The following is a 27,982-nucleotide window of genomic DNA, read 5'->3' as shown; positions in this document are numbered from 1 at the left end:
TGTTTGTGCTCTGCTGTATTGCTCTTACAGCAGATGTCAGGGTGATTGAAGTCCCCCATGAGAATCAGGTCCTGTGAACTGGAAACTTTCCCTAGTTGACTGAAGAAAGCCTCATCTACCTCATCCTCCTGGTCTGGTGGTCTATAACAGACACCCACCACAACATCACCCTTATTGTTCTTGCTTCTAAGCTTAACCCAGAGACTCTCAACTGGCTTATCTCCAGTTTCATACTGGAGCTCAGAGCAACTATAGTGCTCTCTTACATACAGTGCAACTCCTCCACCCTTTCGCCCCTGCCTGTCCTTCCTGAACAGTTTATACCCATCCATGACAGTGCTCCAGTCGTGTTGCATCCTCCACCTGCTACCATAGCAACAAGCCAATCATTCCAAAGGTGGGAATGGGGATGGTAAGTGTCACCTTCTTGGCTTCAACAAGGGACTCGAAGAGGTTGGTGAAACCCTGGGCCGAGAGAAGAATGAGATCCTTTCGGCAGCAGTCAGAAGAAGAGTTCTCCAAATGCCAGCGATGCCGTCGACTCACCTTTTTCACGATCACCTGCAAAAAAAAGTTACAACTCTGGAGAAAAAACCTTGCACAAATTAAACCAATCTAAGCAGATTGTCTGATAGCCTGGTTTTAATACTGGAAACATTCCATTTTCAGGCTGCCAAGACTATGGAGACACCTTCAATACAGAAGGTGAAGACTGTCTCTCTTCCATCACAGAATGGTGATCAGCTCCCAGGCCTGGTCTACACTGACAATGAAGGTCAACGTAACACGGCTTACGTGGACCACCTAAAGTATGCATCTCCACTGGCACGTCAGTTCCGCCAACCTAAATTGCAGTAAAATTCGACTTAATAAAAACACCTCTGCAAGTGGTATAGTGCTGAAGTCGAATTCTATGGATCACATTTGTGTTAGTGTAGGCACAGCACAACGTAAATCGATGTAATTGGCCTCCAGGAGGTATCCCATAATACTCTGTTGTGACCATTCTGGACATTTGCACTCTGCTGCACCATAGCCATGTAAACAGGAAATAGCTCTTCCCCTCAAGTCCTGGGAAATTTTGAATTCCCATTTCCTGTTTATTCAGTGTGGAGAAAGCTTTGTAGCTGAACTGCTCATGGCGACTGCATGCCCCAAATGCACTCTAGCCTGGAGTCAACCTGAGGTCTTGGCTCTCATCAGCCCATGGGGTGAAGAGTCTGTTCCGGCTCAGCTCCAAGCCAGCGAAAGAAATTTAGATATCTATGAGAAGATATCGCATGCTATGGTGGAGAAGGGCCACAACAGGGACATGTGGCAGTGCTGTGTTAAAATCAAAGAGCTATGGCAGGAATATCAGAAAACTAGGGCGGCAAACAGTTCTGGCTGATTACCAAAGACATGCCGCTTTTATGAGCTGCATGCGATTCTCAGCAGTGACCCCACCCCACTGTGCCCCCATGCAGCAGATACCTCCAAAGAATCCCAGTCCAGGATGAATGAGGAGGACTGTGGATAAGGAGGAGGAAGACGAGAACAGGGGGCAGGAGAATCAGGTATCCATTCTCCCAGAGAGTGAGGACCTGTTCGTTATCCCAGAGCAGAACAGCTGGGCACAAGAAAGCATTACAGACCAAGATACTGGGGAAGGCACATCTGGTGAATGTGTATAGCAAATCGCATTTGTGGTTATGTTCCCCAGTCCAACTTCTTATTTTTGGGAAAAAAGGAGTTTCTGTTTTTGTGGGGATGGGCTTCCGGGGGGTTGGTAAACTTCAGCAGAGGGTTACCCCCTGAACAGACTATTTATGTACACAGGGATGCTCCAAGAATCCTCCGTGCATATCTCCAGGAAACTTTTATGTATGTACTCTGCAATTATTTGCAGAAGGTTTCTGGAGAGGGCAGCCTTACTACTTCCACCACGGTAGGACACTTTTCCCCACCACTCTGCTTTTAAATGAGCAGGCATCATTGCGGAACACAGCTTAGCAGCATAAGGGCCAGGCCTGTACCCCGATGCTTGCAGGAAATCTTCCCTTTCCGCCTGCGTTACCCTCTGGAGACTGGTATCACACATGGTCACCTAGGGAAGATGGCACAAGTTTACAGTACCTGACCAACAGTCACTACTTGTTATTCCTCTGATGTGGGCCCCTACACAGACAATTCCTAGCCATGATATTGTTGGCATGGGTGTTATGGGTCTGGGAACTGGTGCCCCCCTTTTTTTTTCTCCAGCAACACTTCACCCACAATCCCTCCAATCCCTTTTTACCACCTCCTCCCAAACTGGGCTTTGGGATAGTAAAGGAGAGCCCAATGATCCTCCTCCTTGATTATGTGTGGACTGGTGAATCTATACAAACTTCCCTGTAATGGACACAAGGGCCCCTTACTTACCACGTCTGGAACGCCACTCCAACCCATGCAATAGGTACAGATTGGTATGTGGGTCTGGCTTTGCCTTGTAAATTTGAAAGGGAGTTCTTTTTATATTGCAACATTTCTTTTGCTCCATGGGATCAGCTAAAAATCGCAACCCTGTGCTTTGCTTGCATTACAGTGGACACTTCGGCTTTCACCCCATCTTGAACTCCCCCAGAGCGCCTTTCCCAAATTAGGAAGCGGAAAAAAATAAACTTGGGATGACATGTTCAACAAACTAATAACGCCTCCACGGCTGCTGACACAGAGCTCAGAGCCTGAAGAATGTCCTTGTCAGAAAAACTAATCTAGGACATGGAACACAGAAGGTCAACACAGGAGCAGGAGCGTGCAACACAACAGGAGATGTTGAGTATTATGAGGGATCAGTCTGACATGCTGAGGCATCTGATAAAGCTCCAGAAAGAGCAGCGGCAGGACAGAATCCCTCTGCAGCCCCTCCACAATGCTCAACCAACAAGCACTTTCTTACCAGCCCCCAGCCCCAGGCACTCTAGGAAGAGGTTGAGAAGGGTGCAGTACGTGCTCCACTCCATTCTGGTGGAGGGGAGCAGAAAGAGGTGATGGCCTCTTTAAGAACTGTGAATGTGCGTGTTTTGCTGTCTGCACAGTCACACTTTGCTCTGGATGGCCAAGCAGCCTGATGAAAATGTGGGGATTATTGGTGGGGAAAGAAGGGGAGGGGGCTGATGGTGCAAGGATGGGGGATGAGAAGGGAAGGCACAGCACTGACAGAGATGTACATTATTGCAGTTTATTTAAAAAACAGGTTTTCAATGCTTCCCTGAGGCGCAGCACTCCACGGTTGGTTCTTAGTGTAGCACTGGAATCTGGCTGCTTAAAATTAGCGGCCAGACTATCAGCCTCCATGACCCAACCCTGGGGGCACTTTTCCCGCTTTGTTTCACAAACATTATGGAGCACTTAGCAGGCAGAGATAACAGCTGGGATGTTGTGTTCACTGAGGTCTAACCTAGCGAGCATCTTTCCTTTAAGAAGCCAAATGCACATTCCATCACCATTCTGCACTTGCTGAGCCTATTATTGAAACACTCATTCTCGCTGTCCAGGTGCCTGGTGTATGGCTTCATTAGCCAGGGAAGCAAGGGGTAGGCAGGATACCCCAGGATCACTATTAGCATTTCAACATCACCAATATTTATTTTTTGGTCAGGGAAGAAAGTGCCCGCCTGCATCTTTTTTTTTTTTTTTAAACCGACTTGAGTTCCTAAAGATGCACACATTATGCACCTTTCCAGAGCACCCCACACTGGCGTCGGTGAAACATCCCCTCTGATCCACAAGGGCCTGCAATACCATTGAGAAGTATCCCTTCTGGTTTATGTACTCTGTGGCAAGACGGTCCAGTGCTAAGATAGGGATATGTGTGCCATCTATCGCCCCCACCCAGTTTGGGAACCCCATTACAGCAAACCCATCCACTATGTCCTGCATGTTTCCCAAAGTCACTGCTCTTCTTAGCAGATCTATTAATTGCCCGGCACACTTGCATCACAGCAGCTCCCACGGTGGATTCCAACTGATCGGTAGCAGTCTGAGGTTGCTAACTTCCACAGAGCGATGGCCACTCACTTCTCCCCTGTCAGAGCAGGTCTCAAGCAAGTATTCATGCGCTTCAGGGCTGGGGACAGCTCTGTGCAAAGTTAAAGGAAAGTGGCCTTTCGCATACAAAAGTTCTGCAGCCACTGATCATCATCCCACAGCTTCATAACGATGCAGTCTCACCAGTCAGTGCTTATTTCCTGGGACCAGAACCGGCGCTCTACCAACTGAAGATGCTGCATGACAGCCTGCAGCAAACAAGAATTGTTTTGCACTATGGCTTGTAGAAGGCGGCCTCCATAATACTGCAATTTTCCATGCTGTGGCTCCTGTCTCGACCTTGAAAGGACTGCAGGATAAGTTGTGAGGTGTTTGTGATGCTTACAATGATAGTGCAGAGCTAAGTGGGCTCCATGCCTCTCTGACAACAGTGTTCATGTGGCACAGACTGAAGGGTTTAGAAAAATGGTGCAAAAAAGTGTTTGTCTGTTTGTGTGGGACAAGAGGGGAGTGGAAGGAAGCACATTGCATCATGGGAAGACGACAACCTTCCCAAAAGCCTCTGCGTCTAGTAGCACTGTGGGACAGCTACCAACAGTGCACTGCTTTGATTGTCGACCCAAGCATGGCTAGTGGGGACGCAATACCCCTATGCAACGAGCGTGGTGTGATCACGCTTCTGTAACTTCTAAAATTCGGTGTGTGAAAGTAAATTTAAAATAAACCGACTTCACTCCACAGTGTAGACATAACCCCAGTTGATAAATGAAATTAACTCTGAAGGAAGTTACTTCCAAGCCTCCTTGGCTAGAAGGATGGTGGCCATAAAAAAGAATGCCTGTTTCAGGATGTGAGTGGGTAGGTAAGGAATTTAAGTGGCTCTTGCTAGTAAAATGTATTTGATTGAAAACACTGAAATGAGCAGCCCTCTATCCACAGAACAGATATGCAGGGACACCAGCAGTGCAGGTTTCCCCACACCAAAGGGCATCAACACTAACCCTGAGGGAGTTCAGTAAGTTTGTCCCATCTATAGCCTCTGTTTGAGAATAATAAGAGTGCTAGTTGCAGTAATGATTTTTGTGATAGTTTTAAGCTTCCTCCCAGCATCTGGACTGAGACCGCTCACTTCATGTATAGGCCATCCAATAGCCATCATTTTTATTCAATAAAGAGCATGTTGAATTCAGGCTGATAACCTAGATGCGAAAGGCTGTGTATCATTTCTATTATAACAAACCAGCAACAGAATGAGTGAATAATGAAGGGGCAGTTTAATAATGAAAAAGCAATGACTGAAGAGCCAATGTTCACTTTTGTGGGTATAGAAGGGAGGGGGGTTGAGAAACCTGGAAATTCTGAGAGTCATTTCAGACTCTCCCTAAGAGCGACCCTTCTAGAAGAAAGGGCTTTGGAGTTGTGAGAGAAGCAGAGGCCCAAGCTTCCCAACCCGTGGGAACTGCTAAGACGAGTAATGACTTTGGGAGCTGCTGTTATGTAAGTGTGCCGGGCCACTAATAGATCTATTAAAGCACAACCAAGATTTCAAAGAGAGTCACAGAAGAAAGAAGAAGCACACACACCTCCGAACAGAAGTCCTGTCCTCCAGAGGTCTTCATTTCCAACTTACCTTCTGGTCTCCAAAAGGCACTGTCCAAACATCTGGAAGTGCCTGTCTCAGAATCAGCTGTACCTCAAATATCTGAAAACCTGAGACCAGAAACAGAGAAAAAGACTTAAAGGTGGGAGGAGTTTGCTTGGTTAAATAAGAATTTTTCAGTGGAAGAATAAAATATCGGTGTGGAAACCAAGATAAAAAATTTAACATCTAGGGCATACGCCAATCCAGAAAAGACAGCTGACAAAATGAGTCATCCCCATTTCAAGTGATTTAAGGAAATATCTTTGTATATGTATCTTAGTACATTTCCATGCAAGGGGCACAAAATTGAGCCAGAGGAGCTTAGAACAAGAAAAGCTGTCAGACTTACTGGTCCCAACCCTGGAAATCCACCTCAGTTCCAGAAACAGACTCACTGATGTCAAACACCCATCAGAAAAAAAAGTTTCCACAATAGAGCTCATCATAACAACAACAAAGGAGCAACAGCACACAGAGATGAAAGCCTGGCAGGAGACAAAAGGCCTGGCAACAGCAATGGTGGGATGGGTATGGGGTTTTTTTTAAAGAGAAAAAGCAAAAGTGTTACAAGACCGGCAGCTGTGTAAGTGGGCTGAACAAGCATCATCCCCCCATGTATTTAGAAAAGGCAATGTAGACATGGAGCAATCACAAATGAGGAAGGAATCCTATTTCATACCACTCATATCATGTAGAACCATAGAGTCTCCCTCCTCTGCTGATGGCAGCCAGCATGTTACATCATCAATCGCCTTTTTCACTTTATCCTTGTCCAAAGTGCTGAAATGAAATCAGAAAGAAATAGTGAGAAAGCTGCAAAAGCAATGCCAAGCAAGGCTTCACTTTACGGAGGAGGCCCCCTTCCCTCCTGCTGTAGTCATTTTGTGGAGCAATCAACATCATCCTATGACTGTTCACTGGACTCTGTAGATATTCCCCAAGGGAACAGACATGGCAATGAAACATTCTCACAGATTATCACGTTTCAGTATTCCTATAAAATGTAAATTGAGTGCAAAGTGAATGTGAAATACTAACAGAAGTCACTATGAGAGCAATGGTTTTGGAAGAGCTTTACCTGCGGACTTTCCAGTTTCCAGCTAAGAGACTTTGCTGAAGTTTCTTCTTCTGTACCTCATTCATATATGGGATTCCATCTTTCAGAAACTGAATGGGGGGCGGGGGGAGAAAGGATTATTTATCATAGGATTTTCTGGTGTTAAATTGGAAAAATAGTATCAGAATAGGAAGCCTCAAAACTGGTATTTACTTGTGAAGTCTGTCTCATTTCTAACATGATGGCCTTCCCCCATTTCTTTGTCAAAATGCTTCCCAATGTTTTCTAAAAAAATCCAATGCCCAAAATTCACCAGTACCCCAACATGCATGTGTATGCAAAGGAAGGGAAAGATTCCAAAGGGGTCATAGATAGAGAGAAGGGAAAAAACTGAATTATGAAAGATTTTGCATGAGAGATAAAATTGAAGTCCTGACCATTTGTGGTTATTTAAGAGCTGATAGAGAAAGTACTCAGTGTCAGGATTCTAATCCAGGTTTTCAGGACAAATTCCAGCTCTGTAATTACATTCAATTTAATTAAATTCTCCCCCACCACTTCAACTTGGTATTGTTTGCTTCATTCCCTGCCATGAACTGTTGGCTAGTGCTGCTGCATACTTATGCTACTACTTTCCACCTTAGAGATGGTGGAACATCCTAGACAGGTAAAGTTTTATTTAGCTACGAGTTCAAGTTTCTTTGAGATTATCAAAGGATGGTAACTTCAGTACCGATTGTCTCATCTGAGTACCCAGGCTCCCCACTCCTACACTAGGTCTTACATCTTCTTTGCAACTGAGTAGGCTGAACTGCATTGAGTAGTTAACAAAGTGACACTTGACAGCCACAAAAATTCTACTTCAGTGTATGCGGCTTGGGGACATTCACCCATCATATAGCCCCCACCGGGATAGCGTGATCTGCAGACTGCAGTCTAGGTGAGAGATTGGATAGTAAGTAGGAAGGGAAGTATGTGACCTATCATGTTTCATTTATTCAAAGCCAGGCTGTGCCGGGATACCAGTAAAGACAGGCATTTATGCCTTTGCTGAGGAGGAGACTGGAAGCATATGAAGGCGCTCTGCAGTCAGTGGCAGCTAAGGTAGGTGTCACAGGGCAGTAGGGAGGTGCCCAGTGACTAAATACAACAATATGAAGCAGCAGCACAGGGTCCACGGGTTAGTTAAGGGGTCGGTTTGGTGACTGCTCCACTCAGTCTGTTAAGATTTTTACTCTTAAGAGGGAATCCCTCCACACTGCCGAAGATGTGGTTACTGCCCCACAGTCATAGAACAGCTCAGTGTCCAAAGCCCTGTATTGCTACTGACAACTAACAGAACAAACCCCACCCAAGTATTCAAAGAAGTCATTGTACTGAAAGAGTAGCAAGAAACTGCTTACACAAGGAATTCAGAGTATCGGGATATTTTTCTTTAATGCTGCCCCATAACTACACTATAGAGCCTCCTCTGCTCTAGTCACTTACAACAGAAACAACAAACCTTGTTATGGTCAAAACCGTAATGTGTCAGGAACTGAATGCTAGACGCCTGCAAGGAGAATTCAGAGTCCATGACTCCAAATGTTGTGGGGAAGAGGAAGAAGTTATAGGAGTGTGCAACATACCTACAAGGAAAAAGAAAGATGTCTAAAACAGGATCAGAAGGAAGGATTGCACAAAGAAGCCTGAGACCCTCCAGCATGGAATCTCAACTGCATTATCTCAGTCATAACAAACAGCTATGAGCTTATTTAGAAAGGATAGTTTATTTTTTACTTACTTGTTTGATTTTTCATTTAAAAATATAGACAACCCTGAAACAGACAAAAACACAAACTGAAGTCTTAGTACTGAAAGCTGGGTGTTACTCCTTAATTAAATAGAGGATGTGTGAGTTCTCCTCACTACGCCATTTTAGTCATTATGAAAGCAGCTGCACTAGAATCTTGCTGATCTCCGGATCACTGCCAGGTTACAAAGGGGTGGCATGAACACTTATCTCCAAGTAGTTAAACAGAAATAAAATGTGAGGGCTCAATGGGAAGGCAAGTTAATCTTGAGTAAAGAAGGCCTGGTCTACACTAGACTGTTTTGTTGACCAAAGTCTGCTTTTTTCGACAAAACAATGCTGGTGTACACACTGCAATCACACACCCCCCACTGACAAAACTGCCCTGTTTTTTCAACAAAATAAAACCACCTTGACGAAAGGCATAAAGCTTTTTTCACACAACTTAAATTGACAAAGTGTCAGTGTAGACATCGCGGTTGGTCATGTCATGGTAAACAGCCTCCAAAAGTGTCCCACAATGCCCATCCTGACTGCTCTGGCCATCAGTTTGAACTCTGCTGCTCTACAGCCACCCACCAACTCCTCCTTTAAAGTCCCAGGAATTTTTGAAATTCCACTTTTTGACCATGGCGGCTCCATGCACCATATACTCTCCCACTTGGAGCACACCGGAGCTTCTGGATCTCATCGGCATTTGGGGAGAGTCAGCTGTGCAGTCCCAGTTCTGCTCCAGCTGAAGGAGCAGATACCTACTGCCAGATTTCTTGTGCTATGGCGGAAAAGGGCTATGAACAAGACACTGCAGTGCTGAGTGAAAATCAAGGAGCTGTGGCTGGGCTAACAAAAGGCTTGGGAGGCAAACAGTCACTCTGGTGCATAGCCAAACACCTGCCATTTCTATAAAGAGCTGGAAGCTATCCTCAGCAGTGACCCCGCCTCCACCCCCAAGACACCCAGGGATATCTCCACGTGACCGGGAACAGCGGACACTGGACTCAACCCCGACAAAGAAGTCGTTGACAAGGAGGTGGAGCTGGATAAGGAAGCGGAGCTGGGGACTGGGTCATTTGGAGATATGGGGAGTCAGGATCTCTTTGCGACCCCAGAGAGTTCCAGCCAGTCCCAACCCTGCAGCTCTAGCATGCAGGATGCAAGAGGGGGAGCTCTGACAAATGTTTTTTGGAGGTGATGCTGCTTCTTATAGAAGGCACGGGTGTGCTTTGTCCCCTAAATAATAGAGGTAGTTGAAGGGATAGAGATGCACAAGCATAGCTGTGTTTCCATGTGCTTCCCATTCCCTTGTGCAGCTAGTCAGTGTGGCTGAGAAGCATGTTAATGCATGCTGAGATTTCACAGGTATCCTCCATCCTCCCCAAACACATTCCTACCAAACTTCAGGCCCATCTTGTTACCCCTTTCACTCCACGCCCCCAGATAGCTATGAGATCAACAGCTGGACCATCCTCCTTGCTTTCTTTCTCTCCTCCAGCCCGGTGTTTTGTTTGTGTGAACTTTTTTCATTTAATAAAGACAAGCTTTGAGAACAATAAGCACTCTTTATTTCTGTGTTGCACACGGTACTTTACCTGTCACTGACACACTGCTCAAGCTGCACAGCAGTCATAGCATGGCACAGCGCCGCTGTTCACAAAAACACCTTATAGGTTCTCATTTTCAAAATGACCCTCAATGCCTCTCTGATCTGAATGGCACTCCGTTGTCCCCTCTAATACTCCTAATATCTGGCTGTTCATATTCAGATGCAAGGTGATCTGCCTCTGCAGTCCACTCAAGTGCAAACTTTTCATCCTTAGCGTCATAAATTATGGAGCACACAGCAGGTGGCAATAACCACGGGAATATTGTCCTCATTTAGGTCTAGCTTGCCATAAAGGCATCTCCAGTGAGCTTTTAATCTGCCAAACATACATTCAACAGTCATTTGGCACCTGCTCAGCCTGTTATTAAAGCACTCCTTGCTGCTATCTAGGTTGCCCGTATAAGGCTTCATGAGCCATGGCATTAATAGGTAGGCTGGGTCTCCCAGGATCACTATGGACATCTCAACTTCCCCACTGGAATCTTTTGGTCTGGAAAGAAAGTCCCTTCTTGTAGCTTCCTGCACATGCCAGTGTTCCTGAAGGTGTGTGCATCATGCACCTTCCCTGACCAACCCACGTTGCTGTCAGTAAAACACCATGGTGATCCACAAATGCCTGCAGTACCATAGAGAAGTACCCCTTTCTATTGATGTACTCCATTACAAGATGGTCCGGGGCCCAAATTGGGATATGTGTACCATCTATCACCCCGCCATAGTTCGGGAATCCCATTGCTGTGAAGCCATCCACTATTTCACGCATACTCCATAGACTTACAATTCTTCACAGCAGAATGTGATTAATGGCCCTGCACACTTGCTACAACACAGCTCCAATGATGGACTTCCTGACTCCAAACTGATCAGCGACCAAACAGTAGCAGTCTGGAGTTGCTAGCTTCCACACGGTAATTGCCATGTGCTTTTCCACTGAGAAGGTAGTTCTCATTCGTGTGCCCTTGTGTCACAGGGCAGGGGCGAGCTCCGCACTGAGTTTCATGAAGATGGCTCTACACATTTGAAAGTTCTGCAGCCACTGGTCATCATCCCAGACCTGCATCATGATGCGATCCCACCACTAGGTGCTTGTTTCACGAGCCCAAAAACAGCAGTGCACTGTGTGCAGATGCTCCGTGAATGTAAACAGTAATCCGGTGCTGTTTGTTTGCCTGGCACACAGCAAGTCAGGTGCCATGGATTCCTGTTCCAATTGGGAGCTCACGATATACTTCATGACCAGCCGTGATGTGTTCAGAACACTGACAGCAACAGTGGAGAGCAGTGCAGGATAGATTGTGGGTGCTCAGAAAATGGGGGGCCATCGAAAAAATGTCACAAAACACAGTCGAGAATGCAAGGAATGACAGGACGGAAATCAGTGCACGATGGGACGTTATTGCCACCTGCTGTGTGCTCCATAATTTATGTGAAGCTAAGGATGAAAAGTTTACACTTGAGTGGACTGCAGAGGCGGATCACCTTGCATCTGAATATGAACAGCCAGATATTAGGGTGGTGAGTTGCACAGTGGGATAACTGCCCACAGTGCACGGCTCTCACTGTTGATGCTAGAGCACCAAGTGACACAAGTGCTATGTGGACAGGCGCAAGCACTGTAATTACAGCGTTTTTTTAATCACCGACGTAACTTGCATTGACAAAACTTTCTAGTGTAGACAAGGCCTAACAAGCATCCCTTACTGAAAAGAGACTGAGCAATGGAGGAGAAAAGGAAAATTGTTGAAAGCTACAAACTGTGCTATAGGTTTACAGGCCTTTTTATTCTAGAAGAGTTGGGGGACCTCGTTACAAGAGAGGGATCTCCTTATATAGCTGAAGCATGGTTTTCATTTTGTGTGTAGGTCCCATCTACACAGATCTCCTCCAACCACGATAAATGCTCTGATAATCTAAGGCTTTAAAGGTGACCTGCAAAACATTTTTAAAGATGGAGTTTGGGACTTTAATTAATGTCATTATGAAACATATTCCCCCTATCAATACCCAAAAAAGGAAAAGTCCTACTCGTTAGTTTTTAAGCATTAGAAATATTAGAAATGTCAGTTCTGGTCTTTCCTTGGTATTGATGTAGATGCCTTGGAGGATATGCACTAACAGCTCGCACAGTCCAACTAGAAAAGGTGGTTGAATTTACAGTAAAGACATGCTTAATTCAAAATATTAGTCACTGAAGTTAAATAAGTGCTAATCAAAAAAAATTACACAATCTAACTAAATATCTTTTCACTTCATTTCCTTAGCTTTTTCAGTCTCTTGTGGGGTCAGAATTTCACTAGTTTCTGAGTCATCATGGAGTCTTTAGCGAAGGCAATCTTGACAAGTCCTGAATTTCTAATGTAAGAAGCAAGCAGAAAAACTTGAAAAAGAGAGCAAGACAAAAACCCTAAGATTTCTTTGTGTCATAAAAGAAATAAGGCACGGGAGCATTTTTGCCCTAGCAGGTCACCTTTAACATGTTTCAGGGACAGACATATCTGTACTACAAAATTAAACCATGCTTTAACTGGGTCACCGAACACTGTTGTGTAAATGGATGACGGCAAAAATGAAGCTCCTTCCAGAACGCTCTACCTCTTCAGCCAGCAGGGGCTTCACCGGCGAGGGTTCAAATGTCTCCTTCACATCCCTATATTGTCCAAAACACCCTGCAGCCCAGGAAGCAGGTGCAGAGATCATAATCTAGCTGGCCTTTTATTTAGAGACATCATCTAGATTGATACGCCCTTGTTTCTGTCACCCCAAAACCAAATTGTGCTTAATGCTGGTACCCAAGTCTCATGAGAAGCCCTTACCTAAAATGCCAGAGGACAAAATGATACTTTGTAAAGCAACATATTTCACTGTCAAACCTCAGAGAAAATCATAGGCGTAGTTTGACTGCTATGTTGGAGGGGAGGCAAAGCATGCACGTGCACGCTGAAGCCAGTTCTCTTGGCTCACTGGCTCTCTCCCCCTGCCTGGAGTGGTACCTGGGCTGCCAGTGCTGCGGGGATGGGACGGCTTAACAGGGGAGCCCCATCTGCTGCTGGTGGCCACTCCTGCACTGCACTGGCTGCTGCAGTGATGTTGCTGCTCTGGTGTTGCTGGGGTTGCCTCCCTGCCAGGGCTGCTGCTGCCCCCGAGTAGACACCACATGCCAGGCCCATTCCCACATCCCCTTCTCTTCCTCATCCCCTCCTACTTCCTCTCCCCACTGTCCCCTGCCCCATCCCATTGTCTCTTCCCCAGCCCCCCTCCACTCCCTCTCCCACAAGCACTCGTTGTGCAGGAAAGGGACAGGCACCTGGCAGCTACCCGCATCACAAGGGAAAGCTGCTCCATCCCACACCCTGCGAGCTGAAACTTGCCAGGGGAGGCACGATGTGAGAAGGACAGAGCCCCCTCCTAGGCAGGCCGAGCAGAGCAAGTCCTAGTAGTGCAGGGCAGCTCAGCGCTCACAGAAATGGCAGGGGAGAAAAGTGGCATGTGACCCCTCATGATGCCCCCCACGCCTTGTTACTGGTTGGGGGGGCGATGTCCCTCCCTGTACCTCCCAAAATTACACTCATGGAGAAAATATTATATTCTAGTACTTTCCATTTGAGAATCTGAGTGATTTATTAACATTAACCCTCACAAAACCCATGTGAGCTAGTTATTACCCCCATTTTATAGGTAAGTAATTTGAGACACAGAAAGGTTATGTTTCTTGCTTACATTCAAACAGCAAGTCAATGACAGAGTCTGGAACAGAATCTAGAATGACTGACTTCCATTACATTTTTCTTTATATATGACAAATACTTTAACAGTGTTTTTAAAAGTAAGTTTGCAGCAATATAAAGTAGACTAAAAATTCTTTCATAGCCAGCCTGACTTTAAACTACTTAAGATGTATGTATACTGATAATATTACTCCTTAATAAAAAGGGATCCAGCATGGACAACAACCAGTGCAAACACAGCAGACAAGCAAAAACAGAATTGCAAACCTTTATCCCGCCCAGAAAGTCCTATAATCCTCTAGTAGACTAGATGCTAGGTGTTAGCAAAATTTAACTAGCATGGGAAATACTAGTAAGTACTTAGTAAAAAGTGGGACAACAATGAGCAAAAGATCTCACCGAGCTGATTGACTGTGAACTGCTGAACACTCTGTCTGGCTTTCAGATACCACTCGGCAGGTGAATCGAAGAGACTATTAAACGATCACAGGGGAAAAAAATACTCCCATGATGTACTGTTTTACTTTCTCACTGCAACTCCTACCACTATTTTAAGTCACTTGATCATATGAAACAACATTTTGGGTGGGACATCTTTACCTGGGCTGCTTGCCTTGTGGAAAGACTGAATGTAAACCTGTGAATTCCATATCGAGGCCTGTAGAGACAGAACACAAAAAAAGATGCCAAAATGCAAGATCTGCCTTTCTCCAGTCCTTTGTACCAACTTCGAATAGACAACAACGCAGTTAGAGAGATGTAAACTCCCACTTTGAATTTATCTGTCAAACCCCAGGATGACAGGAAGATCAAAAGAAACAGCAATCAACACAGTACTAAGAAAATTAAATTGTCCTGTCTTCTCTCCCTTAATCCATGCATTATTCAGCCAGATAGCAGTTAGGTAGGGAATTACTTCTACAAAAAAAGAGTCTGCCTCACAATTTGGAAGTTCATTTGACGTTTACTCATCCCAGAAAGTGGCATTAAAACATATAGTTGCATTAGACAGTATAGGATGTTAGGGCTAAAAGGAGAAAGCCATGTTTAATCAGCACCACTGTGGCTAACACAAGCACATCGAGACCAGCAATGCATACACAAGGTGGGGTCATTTTCCATCTGTGATTCACTACCTCTCTCAGCCAAATTCAAAGCTTTACTTCTGGGAGCACTCTAAAATACCAGTTTATATTATAGCTTTTTTTGGCTTTTCTATATTGATAGGTCAAGCTTATTTCACCATCAACTAGAAGTATAAGTTCCTAATCTGAAACTGTATGTTCACCTACTTGTGAGGATGAGGTAGTTAGATGATTTTCTATACTATTCATAACCAGTGACAATCACTGACAGGAAAGATTGTAATCAGAGTGTTTGTCCAAGGAGGTATGGCAGAGGCAAAGACCAGGAGGTAGGTAATGGACAATTAATAATAATGCATTCTAGTGTTCATAGTTACAGTGGAGATTAAAACTTGGATAGACAAGGTGCTGTCCTAGATTAGGTCTACACCAGGAGCACTTTGCTGGTATAGCTATACTAGAAACACATTCCTAATGTGGATGCAACTTATACTGGCAGAACTGTGCTCTTGCTGGCATAGCTATTTTATACCAGCCCCACCCAGCAAAGTAAATGATTTAACACAAGTACAGTTTTGCTGGTATAACTGTGTCTACACTAGAGGCTTCTGCCAGCACAGATTATGTAGGCCAAGCAGCAGAACTCATCATACCCTGACCAACACAGTTCCACCTGCAATACTTTGTAGGATAGACCTAGTCCTAGTCTCTCCGTTCACCCCAAACATCAAAGTACAAGCTGTTTGGATGCCTCAATCGTACATTCCAATACTTTCAAGTAATTTGAAGCTTAATCTTAAATCTGAACTTTAGTGGAGTTTTTTTTTTTTATTTGTTATTAAGATAACTACCACATCCTTGTAAGGTTGTATGTTTTTTAAGTTACATATATATATATATTCTCTCAACCTTAAATCCAGTTTAACAGTTATTGAATGGAAAGTAACTTGTGCTTCATTTACAGATCAGGAAAAAAGAGAACATTTCAAGGACAAGGTAGTGACGGTGAAGGGAAACAAATTACATTTTTTCCTACTGGGACACTGCACACTAACAGTGAATGGTGATATGATATACACACTTCAAAAGATGAACATCTTAAATGGAAAACTGGAAAAAACCTCTGCGGGCTAGTCCACACTACAAGATATAGCTATACTGGCAAAGCCTTGATGCAGAGATGCAATTTACACTAACAAAAGAACTCCTTGTGCTGTTAAAGATGCTAGATCACCTCTCTATAAATGACATAAATTATGCCAGCAAAAGTTATTTTGCCAGTGTGAGCTGTGTGTGATTTTTTTCACATTACTAACCGACATAGCTATGTCAGCAAAGCTTGAGGCACTCTACACCACCAGTTCTCTGAATGAAATAAGCTATACCAGCAAAAGAACTCAGATACATAGCTACAGCGGTAAATCTTTTATCCTGTAGACAAGGCTTAAGACTGAACTCCTTTCCCAATCTCTTGTTGTAATCATAGAACTGGAGGGGACCTCAAGAGGTCATCTAATCCAGTCATTCATGATGAAGGGGCAAAGTGAGACAGCAGCAATCACTGGAATAAGGATGGAAGGGGAAAAGGATGCCTAAGTGGTACAAAAGTTATTCTTACTAGTTACCATGGTGCAATCCTTTCCTATTTGATTATAGGTGGCTCAACCTACCATTCAAAACAAAATGCCCCCCAAAAAAAAATCAATAAAGGGGCAGAAGTAGTTCTGCTTCACTACTTTTCTACTTCTTTGACAGCACTTCTGCACCTTTCTAGATGCATCTCAGAGGTTTCTCTGAAGGCTTTCAGAAAGGAACCACACACATCCTCATCAGTACCCAATCTATGCAGAGACTCAACTCTGTGCCTATGCCTCTCTCTGCAGTATGCGTTGTGGAGAGAGAAAAACCCAATTTCCCTTGCCAAATGCGGCAAGGGAAGAGGGCTTGGGGGAAAAAATGGTGATCCGATATTTATCAACAGGGGGCCAAGCACCAGAAAAGACCAGCCTAGGAGTCAAGACCCGATCTGGCAGCTGAGCAGTCATCCGGGTATCTCCTGCACTGGTTTGGCACCATATACCAAATGCAAGTAAGCAGGTGAAGTGATGCCTCTGATGTTTCAGTTACTTCAGTGGCTTTAGGATCTGAGCCGGCTGGGAGGCCCCGGGCAGCCGCGGGTCGGCGGCAGCAGAGAGGGGCAGGTAGCATGACTGCCCCGCCCCGCCCTGCCCTGCCCTGCCCTGCTCGCTGCAAGCGGCCAACAGCCCCCGACCGGGAGGCTCCGGCCCGCAGGGGAGCCGCCCTCACCCAGGAAGTCGCAGCCCAGGACCAGCTCCCGCAGGCGGGTCAGGCTCTGCGCGAACTGCGCCGCCCCCAGCTCCATGCCACTAGCGCCCACGTGCTCCCGCGCGGCGAGGTCGGAGACTCGGAGCACCCCGGCCCCGCACGAGCGCGCCCGCTTGATTGACCGGAGCAGCAGCCAATCGGCTCTCGGTTAGTTACGCGAGCCCCCTCCCCCCGTCGTCTTTCCCGCCACGCCCCCTCCCGACTCTTAAAGAAACCGCACCGCCGAACGAAGCAGGGCTGCCCTGCGATCTGCGGCGCCCCCTAGGGGTGTGGCACCCTCTGGAGGAGCGAAGTGATGCTTTAGAAGGCGGCCGCAGAGGGGATGCCTGCCGCGGGGGCACAAGGCGGCACGGAAATCCTTTGGAACCAGGGCAGGAGGCGGGGAGCCGCTCCGAGCTCCCAGAAGTTGAGGGCCCCCCTTTCACCCCATGTGGAACACAGCTGGCTCTGCCCCCTGCCCCAGCTCCATTGGCACTTCTTTGGGAGGGATGGCCCCAGCTCCCTGCCCAGTGTTAGGGAAGGAAGGAAGAAAACAGGTAACAGGACAGGCAGTGATTTGCTCAGAAAGCTAGCGGGAGAGAGCTAGAGTTTAACCACGAATCTTAATCCTATTATAAACTGTCTGGTTGGGCAACCTTCTCTTCTGATCCACATTTAAACTGTTCGATGCTATAAACTCATTTGTAGGGCCCTACCAAATTCACAGGCCGTTTTGGTCAATGTCGCTGAAGGGGGGGGGCTGTTATAAAATTGATCAATTTCACATTTTCAGGTGTTTACACCTGAAATTTCATGGTGGTGGTATCTTGGGGGACCCAACCCAAAATGCAGTCAAGAGGGGTGGGGAGGGGTCACAAGGTTATTGCATGATTGCCTTCATTACTTCTGCTCTGCTGCTGGCAGGGATGCGGTCTTCAGAGCTAAGCAGCCAGAGAGGAAAGCTGCTGGCTGGGCACCCAGCTCTAAAGCCAGTGCCACTCCCAGCAGCTGCACAGAACTGAGGGTTACAGGGTATGGGGAGAGAGGGTTGCTATACATCTGGTTTTCCCAGCAGTCTCCCACCCGAGAGAGAGGTGAGAGGCGACAGCTCGAGCCACAGCCTTCTGCCTGGGTCTGGGAGCTGACAGCTGCAGGAAGCTCCAAGGCTCCAGCTAAGAGAGGTTCCCGGACTGACCCACCCCTGCAGGGGAAAAGGAAGTCACGTCCCTCCCCATCCCCAGTGGGGACTAGCAGCTGGAGCCTTGAGTAGGATAGGAGCCCCCAGCTGGGCACCAGATTTCATAGGAGTTTTTCAGGGCTATCAATTTGGCAGGGCCCTACTCATTTGGCATCTTTTCAGTTCATATAATAATAATCAATGAGCAGAAAGGAGTTCCCCAACCTCAGCCATGGTTCCAAAACTCAGCCTCCAACCCATTATGACAGCACCTTCTCCCAATAGAGGGAACCAAATTATTTTACAGCTAACTACTGGTACATTATATTGCAGCTGCAGAGATCCTGACTGCCCCCCTTTAAAAGGCATGTACTGTAATGAGAGCTTTTTCTTTATAATACCACATACCAAATTAACTCTCTCTGGAAAACAGGCGAGCCGCTTTAACCAGAACCTTACTAGCTGCTGGAAAACAGTAAAGGCAGAAAACACATAAAGCTTCTAGTTTTGGAAGCTAACCCCATTGACACAAACTGGAAAAAAATAAATTATGCAGCATGAAGGAAGTTGAAGATAAATTTGTCCTAATGTTGTAAATTCAAATAACATCTACAGTATTTTAAGCTTTATCCCTTTTACAATCAATTTTAAAGCAGCGTTGCAGTTGGTTATGCTCACGGGCCTCATTTAATTTTTCCAAGATGACTGGAAAAAAAAGTTAAGATTATGCCAATATTTTAAAAAAGGTAAATGGGAAGATCCAAGTAACTATAGGTCTGTGAGTCTGCCATTGACCTTAGGCAAAATCATAGAAAGGCTAACATAGAAAACAATCAGTAAAGAATTAAGTTGATAGCATAGGTCATGCTATATTTTGAATGATTTTAAGTTTGGTTTTTAAAGATAACACTGCTGACATACTATACTTCCACCTCTATGAAGGGGTTAATTTAGTATGAACAATTTTTAAAAAGTCAGTACTCTAAGAAATTAATGTACTGCACATGGATTTTAAAACTGTCTACTTGATACATTTCAAGAGGTGAGGAATGATCACCCAAAAGGACCTATTATTGCCCCAGTACTATTCCACTGTCTATTAATGATTTGAAAAATATAAATTCAGTGCTGGTAAAGTTTGAAGTTCACCTATTTTTGCATAGTAGTAAATAATGATAGGTGAGTCACACAGATCAGCTTGCATCACTTGGTAAACTGGGCTCATTAAAACATGTGTTTTAATAAAGCCAAAGGCAAGATCATATCTAGGAAAAAGAAAATTCCAGGTCATGCCTGCAGCATGGTGGACTGTAACGCAGCAACTCTAGGGGCAAAATACACTGTTGGCAAAATTTGGCGGCAGTCACAGAGTAGCTTGTGTAACTCCCGTCGACTTTGTAACTTCCCTTTAGCACGCCATATCCACTGTGCTGCACCGACAGGAAATGCATTCCCATCGACGCAGAGCTAAGCTTTTTTTAGAGGTGGTTTTAATAGATCAACTTCCGGATTGAGTGGGTCTTCGCTGCCACTCAACTGATCTGGAAAAATCCATCTCACGGCAGCGAATTTGCCACCGTCAGTGTGTATGTAGCCTAAAAAATATTCAGCAACCATGGCTGATAACCAAGTGAACACAAGCTCCCACAGGGATGCTTTGGCTAAGAGGGTCAATGTGATTTTTGGATGCATAAGCAAGATACTATGAAATAAGGAACGGTATTACTTCTGTATGTAGCATTAGGAAAATCATTAAGTGTCCACACATAAAAAAGCATGTTGAACTGGAAAGGATTTAAAAGGGTTACAAGACTGGCTCGGGGAAGTTCAATATATTTTGCTTATATGTCAAGTCACCTCTTATAGGTACCTACCTGGGAAGACGATTCCAATAGTAGTGGGCTCTGTCTGCTAGATTAAAGGCATCCAATAGCTAGAAGCTATGTAAAGTCAGATTAGAAATAAAGTACAGGCTTTTTTATTTTATTTAAATAAAGTGAGAATTAACCATTGAAAAACATACCAAGGGATGTGGTAAATTCTCCGTTACTTGAAGTTTACATCAAGGCTGGATGTCTACAAATATGATCTAGCTCAACCACAAGATATGGTCCTGAAGTAGTTACTGAGTGAAATTATGGCCTAATTAGATTTTCATGATCTTTTCTGGCCTTAAAATCTTTGAATAGATTAGGGGCTAAGTCAACAAAAAGAAAAAATCAGCATCACTTATTTAGTATTATAAAATGCTATGCTCCACATTGTCCCAGCTCTGGGCATGAATTGCTTTGATACCCACTCCTATATGAGACCAGTTGTTCAATATTCCTTTACGAGTAGTTTCCCCCCCAATCTTCGTTCTATTGATAGATTCTTCGAGGCTCACCCACGACGACACCACCATCCGTCAAAGCCTTTTGGAATCGCTGGATCTGGTTTTAAAGAAAGGAAACAGCTTTAAAATATGAAGGTTTAAAGTCGTTTTCATCGCCCCGCCCCCACCCCCAAAATTAAAGCAGGCAGTACGGGAATAACAGGGGTGCTAACAAATTAGTGTTGAGATGCAGAGCCACAGAGGCCCCCTGAGTTGCAATAGCAGAGGATGTTGCTTGTCAGAGATAAGGTGCTCTCTGGTAGGATATCCACCTGGCTCTGAGTTGCAAGAAGAGGGGATTGTGTAGTTCTTTTTTAGTTAAGTTACAATGCTTGAGCCACCCAAGGATCACTCTAGTGTTCAAGAGCAGTAAAATTCATCTAAAGAAATCAAGTGCAAGGAGATGGGCACTTGCCGAGTCGCAGCAATATTCCCACGGGCTAACAGCTTTAAAGGTCACAAAGTTGATTCCTGCTTCCAGACAGCGTTGTGCCACCACACGCCCAATATTTTCACATGCTGCCACTCCCTTGGGGCTGTACAGATGTCTCTTTATGGCCCATTCACGGGTGGAGGCGGAGACAACAACATTCCCACTGGAATGTTCAACAAAGGCATCCACATAGTGCTGTGTCCGCTCAAGCCGTAGTCTGGATGAAGGAAAAATAAATATCATGGAACATGAAAGCTAATCAAAGAATGAATCACTCACTGCTCAAGAACTCCATTTCATTATATTGTTTTAAATTGTGTCACACTGTGAAAGAAAAACAGCTTCAGTATTATGCAGCAAAGGAGATGTACGTTAGATAGGGAAAAAAACTTTTTAACTATAAGGATAGCTAAATGCTAGAATAGAATTCCAAGGAAGGTTGTGGAATTCCCATCATTGGTGGTTTTTAAGAACAGGTTAGACAAACATCTGACAGGGATAATCTAGGTTTACTTGGTCCCCTGCTTTCAGCACAGAAGACTGGACTTGATGACCTCTTGAGGCCAGCCCTACATTTCTATGATTGTTATAATTTCAAAAACAAAACTTTTAGGAAAAAAGCTAAAAGTTGTTAAGTTACAATATATGTGACTATGGCATAATTTCTAAATTTTAAAACAAGGAAAATAGTTAACAACATCAAAAACCTTACGCTGCTCACTTATCAAGTAGAAAAAAAGCACTGCAACAACCTTAACACTGACTCATGGATTTTTTAAATTAATTTTGTTATCTAAATATTTTCTTTTAAGGGACACTATTAAGGGAAAAATCAGATACCAGGATTCTGAACCTTTTCTTTTTTTGCATACCAGTGTATAGAAGCAAAAGACACTCTGAAGAGGTAACTAGAACCCTGAGTAAAACTTCTCAAACATGATTGAAGGCTGCAAAAGTTATTGCTTGTTCAAAAGTTTGCAAGTTCTCATTTAATACTTTCAGAGATGTTATTCTCATTAATCGTTAATTTATAAATATAATTTTTGTCCATTGATGTATTCAGACTTCTATAAGTGGAATCTTAAAGCGATAATTCCCACACAACATTTTTACTTAGACTCAACTGAAGATTTCACGCTTTTCAGATAACAAGATATTTCTCTGGAATTAAAAGCTCATTCACAACTTTTCTATTTCATTTGGAATCAACATTAGAAAATTCTAACATTAATATTTCTATATATAGGTACACTAAAACATTGTGGCCTAAAGTCTCAGGCATGATTAGTGATTTTGGTTGCCCAACTTGAACACTTTAAAGGCCCTGACTTTCAGACGACAGGTGCTCAGAACACTTAAGGTGTATCTTGTTTTCTGAATGGTGTGAAATCTTCAGTTGAAGAAAATATTGTAGTGTGGGCGTTTATGATTTTAAGGTGACATTCTTACATGTATTTTGTTAAGCCTGTACTATTGCTAATAGATTTCTAACTCACCTATGCCAATACTCTCGTTTGGGCCATGTTGTTTTCCAGCCCCGTTCCTTCCTTGCCAGAGCCAGCAGCTCCAAGTTACGAGGATTTCGGTTGGTGAAATCTGGGGCAACAACCTCATTTTCTTTTGTGTCCACTTCACCCTCAGTGGTTCTGAAGCTGGCTGCAGCAGATGTGAAACGAAGCCCTTGGGGGAAATCAGGAAAAGAAGAACGAACTAGAAACACTAGAATATACACAGAATATATAGATTGAGTCTACAAAGCCTGAAACGTAGAATTGGTGATCTGAAGATTTGGGGTGAAAAAATCTTAGCAGAATTGAATGGTTTTCTACAGCATGTAAGCTGAGTTTAAATTGAATGCAGAAGGCATATCACATTTCTAATTATGGGCTGCAAAAGTGAGCTGACAATTTTTCTGTGCCTATGCTCATAACACAAACGTATAAATGACAAAGAGATTCTCTAAGGATTAAGAAGTCATTTTTAATGAAAATAGGTAACTGCAAAGGCAACTGACTGACTAACTGGATAAAGACATCCTACACATCTCTGCGAACATATCTGAAGCCTGATTTGCAACACTGCTTTCTAGCTGGATACTGGTATGTGCAGATTGTAAATGAGCAAAACTGGATAATTTCATGATGCAGAAAAGCTTCTAATAGAAACTGATCACTTTTTATAATGAATAGTGCCCTTCATTTTGAAGGATCCAGTACAGTTCAAGCCTCTTTGGGTGAAGTAGTTGTTTAACAGTGCACAGCTGTGTAACAATGTTGGGCAGTAACCAAAAGTTAGAATATTCAGATGAGGCTACAAGAAGCATTTAGGTAGTCCAATCCAATTACTTAATTTTAAATTTATCTAGGAAATCAGGGTTTAACATCCCTTCTTTATAAAAAATGTGCCACTTCAGTAACCACATATAGGAAAGACCTTGGCATAATGTCTACTCTAGAAACATAAGTCAACCTATATTAGGTTGACTTACAGCCGCTGCAATAATTACTGAGGTAGTCCAAATCCATACAATCTTCCTTGGGTTGGTGGTGCACATCCTCACCAGGAGCACTTCCACCAACTTAAGAGGGATAGTGTGGAAAGCTGACAGCTGGATCTCTCAAGTCTGTTTGCAGCTTCCTGTTGGGAGGCTGCCTACCCCACAGGCTCCTGGCAGGCTGCCCCATCCCTCTACTCTCCCCTGAGAGCAGGGAAGCCACTTGAGGCTTCACTCCCTGCTGGGAGCCTGGTCCAGCTGCCCAGTCCAGCCTGGTCGTTTTCTTGTCATAAAATTGACAAGACAGCGAACAGCCTATGTAAGGCCTGCTACTGCATCACCCTGACTATCCGGACACAAGCCTAATGCCTCTCATGAAGGTGGATTTATGCTGTCAGTGAAGTAGGGCACTTACATGGGTGGTAGGAAGGCTGTAATGTAGACACTGATGTAATTAGGTCGACACAAGCTGCCTTATGTCAACTTAACCATGTAGTGTAAACCAGCCCTGACAGTCTAAGAAAGGCTTCCCCATGTAGGCAAATTACACTATTATGAGCTGTTATAGGGTGTCTTGCACCATCTTCTTCAGTACTTCTTAGTTCAGGGGGGCATCAAACACAACAGATGACTAGATCGACAATTAGTCTGACTGTGTATGGTGATTCTTGCATTCCTATAAATGTATGAAAGGCAGCACTGGGTTCTCCCTGACTCAGAGGAAAGCTTCATTTCCTAAAGCACCCCCGTTTCCGTGAAAGGCTCCCTGCCAATGCGCTGTCCCAGGCCAGGGCTGACCGGCCTGAGCTCAGGGAGGCTCCTTGGGCAGAGGAGGGTACGACCAGTGCAGGAGGCTCAGTCCCACCTAAGAGCAAAACCCTCCCGCCCAACCCCCAGGGCAGCTGCGGGCAGCTTCCTTCCTTCCCTCCCTCCCGGCGGCCCAGCGCGGGTGACCGGCCTGTGGCCAATACTCAACGCGCTGCTTTATTTCATCGCTCGCCCAGGGCCCCTGCGGGACCGGGGACCGGGGCGGTCCCGCGCGGGCGGGGTGCAGCCCGCCGTCGGAAGCGAGGATCGCGCTGGGGAGGGTGTGAAACCACCTTCTCCGGCTCCCTGCAGTCTCCCGGCCGCGGCCCCCCACAGCAGGCCCCGGCTCCTCCTCAGCGCCATCGCGGGTCGGGCAGGAGTCGCGGTGAAACGTCTCCCGCGCGCGCGCGCGCACGGTCAAAGCCACCCGCCAGCCGCCATCTTGGCTAAGCCAAGCCCGCCCCCATTGGCCCACCCTGAACCTGCGCGCGCACACGCGCGCGGCTCGTGCTCCGGACCGGAAGCAGAGCGGACAGAGAACTAACTTCCGCCCTCACCCTGGCGTCTCCGGCAAGAAGCAGGCGGGTTCCTCCCCCCGCCCGCCCGCCCGCGGCTGCGCAGAACGGTTTGCATGCGGCCCTCGTGGCCATTGTCTTGCCGGCAGGGGTAGGCGCCTGGCTGTGCAGGTGCAACCAATAACCCCCCCGCGCCGAGCCCAGCGCCGCGTTCCCAGCCCGACGGCCGTCGCGGGGTCGGGGCACGTGTTAGCCTTTGCATTCTCCCCACTCAGCTCAGGTTCCTGGGGGTAGCTGAGAAAGGACAGCCGCTGCCCAGTATTGCTGTCAATCACACCTGTATCATCTGGGGCCAGGAACAAACCAGATCCTTAGCAAAAAGGGAGTAAGTGAAGTCGCCTGAATCCCTGCCATGTGTCCAATAGGGAACCATCTGTGCACAGGTGTCGTCGAGCCTGTCTTTTATTTCCCTCTCCTTGCTAGTTAGGCGACATATTGAATCAATTCACCAAAAAGCTGGTGAAAGTTTGAAAGTTTGCTAGAAATTAAAAGTATCATATTTTTTAAAATTTATATTAAAAATAAATCAGATTTGTATATACTTGTAACTAGTTCTTTATTTCTCAGTTTTTCATGAAACCATGTACAGCTATGCATTCTACAAGTATTAGCCTTACAGGGTAAGATTTAAGTCTTATTAGCTTATCTTTAAAAATTGAGATAGAAATTACCTTAGTTTTCATTTACCCATTAGCCTGATAGAAGGAATATCTAAAATATATACAAGAAATACTTGGGGCAGACTGAGGGATTGTGTAGATCGAGAAAATCTTATCATAGAAGAAGAGAGTAAGGAAGTGATGCTTCACGGTAGAGAACCACATTATTCTTGATTACCTAATTTTCAAATTTAAAGTACAGAATCGGAAATTCTATGTGGCTTTTGTAGACTTCAAGACAGCTTTTGATTCTATTAGACAAAGGCTCAGGACAGATTGGTTCAAATTGGGGTTTACCCAAGACCATTAAGTCGCCTGAGATGGCTGTATGTGACCTCACCAAGGCCACAGTAACAGAAGGAAGACAAGGTGTCTCCACCAGCATTTTCAGGAATTTCAAAAGAGGTTAGAAGAAGGGGTTCTGGCTTTTTTGTTGTTTTATTTTTATATTAATAACATTAAAGGAAAATTAAAGGAGCTCATATTTTCCCTTGTATTTTCCCTTGAAGAGTTAAGTACCCTGTCACGTTGCTGTCCTACACGGATGATACAATTTGAGTTTCCCATACACAAAAGGGATGCCTCGAACGTTTTCATGGTCACTACTAAGATCTTGATTTGTATAGACAACAAAAACAAGGTAATGGTGTTAAACCCTCTAGCCAGATTAGGTTTGTAGATAGTGGTCACAAACTATAGAAGACTTGGGGCCCAACTTCTCACTAATATGGAAAATAGAATCTTATTTTCCTCCTGAAATCCAAAGTGGTTACACTACAACCATTCTTCGGTTGATGGAAGTGTCAGAGAGTGCTATACGTTTGGTTAGTTGTGCAATTAGCTACAACTCAGTCTCATGGGGCACGAACAGGTAGACTACAGCCAACAGACAAGCTGTGCAAATTGTACAAAATTACTTTTTGAAGAAGATACTGGCTCTGCTGAACTGCACGGTTACACCAAGGGCTAGGGAATTACCCGCTGCCCCTGTGCCTTGTTGCTAAAATTCAAAACGAAGTTAGAGCAGAGGCGGGCCCTGTTCCCGATCCTGACGCACAGACCCTGTCCCTGCTGGGCAGTGCTGCTGGGCCCGTGGAAGGTGGGGCAGAGCCATGAGCGAACAGTTAGCACTGCTCAGCTCGCCCCCGAGTCCAACAAAGGCCAGTAGGGAGCAGGGTGGAGTGGCTGGCCAGCCACCACCAGGTCCATCCAACCCCAACTGCCACCGGCCGGCCAGAGCCGGCAACAGGAGCAGGTGCGGCACAGCTCTGACTGTGCCCAATGAGCGGAGCAACACGCACGTGGCCCCCGAGCTCTGCACTGGCAGCACAGGGCTCGGTGGTTGCGCATGTTGTTCGCTGCAGCCCCCTGTGTTGGCTGGGCCAGGCAGCTCCTGCCGAAGGGGGGCGGGTTGCAGCCTTTTTCTCAGTGTTAGACGAAATGGCCAGTGACGCGAACACGCGGGATCCCAGAGCGCGTCCGGACAACGGGGCTGGGTCCTATTGAGCATGACCCCATCTGAGCTTCGCCATCTGCGCGCGTGTGTGAGGGAGGGAAGGGAAGTGGGGGTTGGGCTCCAGTTTCCGTGTCCAGGAGGGCCCTGCCCGGAGACACGCATTGATGTTCTCGTGCCGGGTGGGGCAGGGGCCGTCTGAGTCTCTGCAGCGGGCTCTAGCCCTGAGAAATGGAGCTACGTGCCCATTCTGGACCCTGGCCTGGGCTGTGTGGCCAACAAGCACCACCACGTCCCTGAAATAATTTCATCTTGCCCCACACAGGGGAGGGGAGCCGCCTCAATCTAGATCAGTGGTTCCCAACCTGTGGCCCTGGGGGCCAAAAGTGGCCCGCGGCTCCCTTCTCTCTGGATGCAGAAGGGAGCCACTGCTCAAGGACCCATGTGGAGCATATTCCTGCAGGGCTAAAGACCAGTGCAAGCTCCTTGCTGCAACCAAGGAGATGGGAGATCAGCGCTCCCCTCCCCCTGGCTGTAGCAGGGAGCACGGAAAAATGCTATGCCTGCGTCCCAGGGCACTGGGGGTCCCTGCTGGGGCTGGAGGGGAACACTGCTCTGTCCCCCAGCTGCAGAGGGGAGTCACTGCCTAGGGACCCAGGAGAAGCGTACAGGCTACGGGATGCATGTTGTTTCCCTGCTGCAGTCAGGGGGATGGGAGATCAGCGAGGAGGCAGCCTCCAGCTCCTCATCACTGAACTCCTTCTGTCCGG

At 45.7% G+C, this 27,982-nt stretch overlaps 2 protein-coding genes across 3 annotated transcripts in view; both read right to left on the bottom strand.

The window, feature by feature from the left end:
• PNLDC1 (PARN like ribonuclease domain containing exonuclease 1) overlaps positions 1–17,319 on the bottom strand; it is a 32,899-nt gene extending 15,580 nt beyond the window's left edge. For both annotated transcript variants that reach the window (XM_067542229.1, XM_067542230.1), the window contains exons 1-9: positions 17,223–17,319; positions 14,431–14,488; positions 14,230–14,303; positions 8,494–8,527; positions 8,215–8,338; positions 6,732–6,820; positions 6,333–6,433; positions 5,642–5,721; positions 424–561 (exon numbers count right to left, since the gene is read on the bottom strand). In XM_067542229.1, coding sequence (XP_067398330.1) covers positions 424–561; positions 5,642–5,721; positions 6,333–6,433; positions 6,732–6,820; positions 8,215–8,338; positions 8,494–8,527; positions 14,230–14,303; positions 14,431–14,488; positions 17,223–17,298 — 774 coding nt within the window. In that variant the 5' untranslated portion in view covers positions 17,299–17,319. The remainder of the gene's footprint in view (positions 1–423; positions 562–5,641; positions 5,722–6,332; positions 6,434–6,731; positions 6,821–8,214; positions 8,339–8,493; positions 8,528–14,229; positions 14,304–14,430; positions 14,489–17,222) is intronic.
• Positions 17,320–20,379: 3,060 nt separating this feature from the next.
• MRPL18 (mitochondrial ribosomal protein L18) lies at positions 20,380–24,979 on the bottom strand. The gene is made up of 4 exons (XM_067542228.1): positions 24,819–24,979; positions 22,721–22,904; positions 21,207–21,441; positions 20,380–20,849 (listed from the first exon to the last, which is right to left on the bottom strand). The coding sequence occupies exons 1-4, from the start codon at positions 24,886–24,888 to the stop codon at positions 20,778–20,780; spliced, it is 561 nt and encodes a 186-aa protein (XP_067398329.1). The 5' UTR covers positions 24,889–24,979; the 3' UTR covers positions 20,380–20,777.
• Between the last annotated feature and the right edge of the window lie 3,003 nt (positions 24,980–27,982).

Source organism: Emydura macquarii, unplaced genomic scaffold, assembly GCF_026122565.2.
Source record: "Emydura macquarii macquarii isolate MOO-44397 ecotype Brisbane River unplaced genomic scaffold, CSIRO-AGI_Emac_v2 contig_705, whole genome shotgun sequence".
Taxonomy (NCBI): Eukaryota; Metazoa; Chordata; order Testudines; family Chelidae; genus Emydura; species Emydura macquarii.
This window is presented reverse-complemented; position numbering and strand designations above follow the sequence as displayed.

Bases quoted from the DNA above. Each gene is read 5' to 3' on its own strand.
- MRPL18 (XM_067542228.1), bottom strand. From the start codon at position 24,888: ATGGCGCTGAGGAGGAGCCGGGGCCTGCTGTGGGGGGCCGCGGCCGGG. The intron at 22,905-24,818 runs GTGGTTTCACAC...ATTTCCCCCAAG, and splicing joins ACTGCAGGGAGCCGGAGAAG to GGCTTCGTTTCACATCTGCT. The intron at 20,850-21,206 runs GCAAGTGCCCAT...CTTTAAAACCAG, and splicing joins GGGAATATTGCTGCGACTCG to ATCCAGCGATTCCAAAAGGC.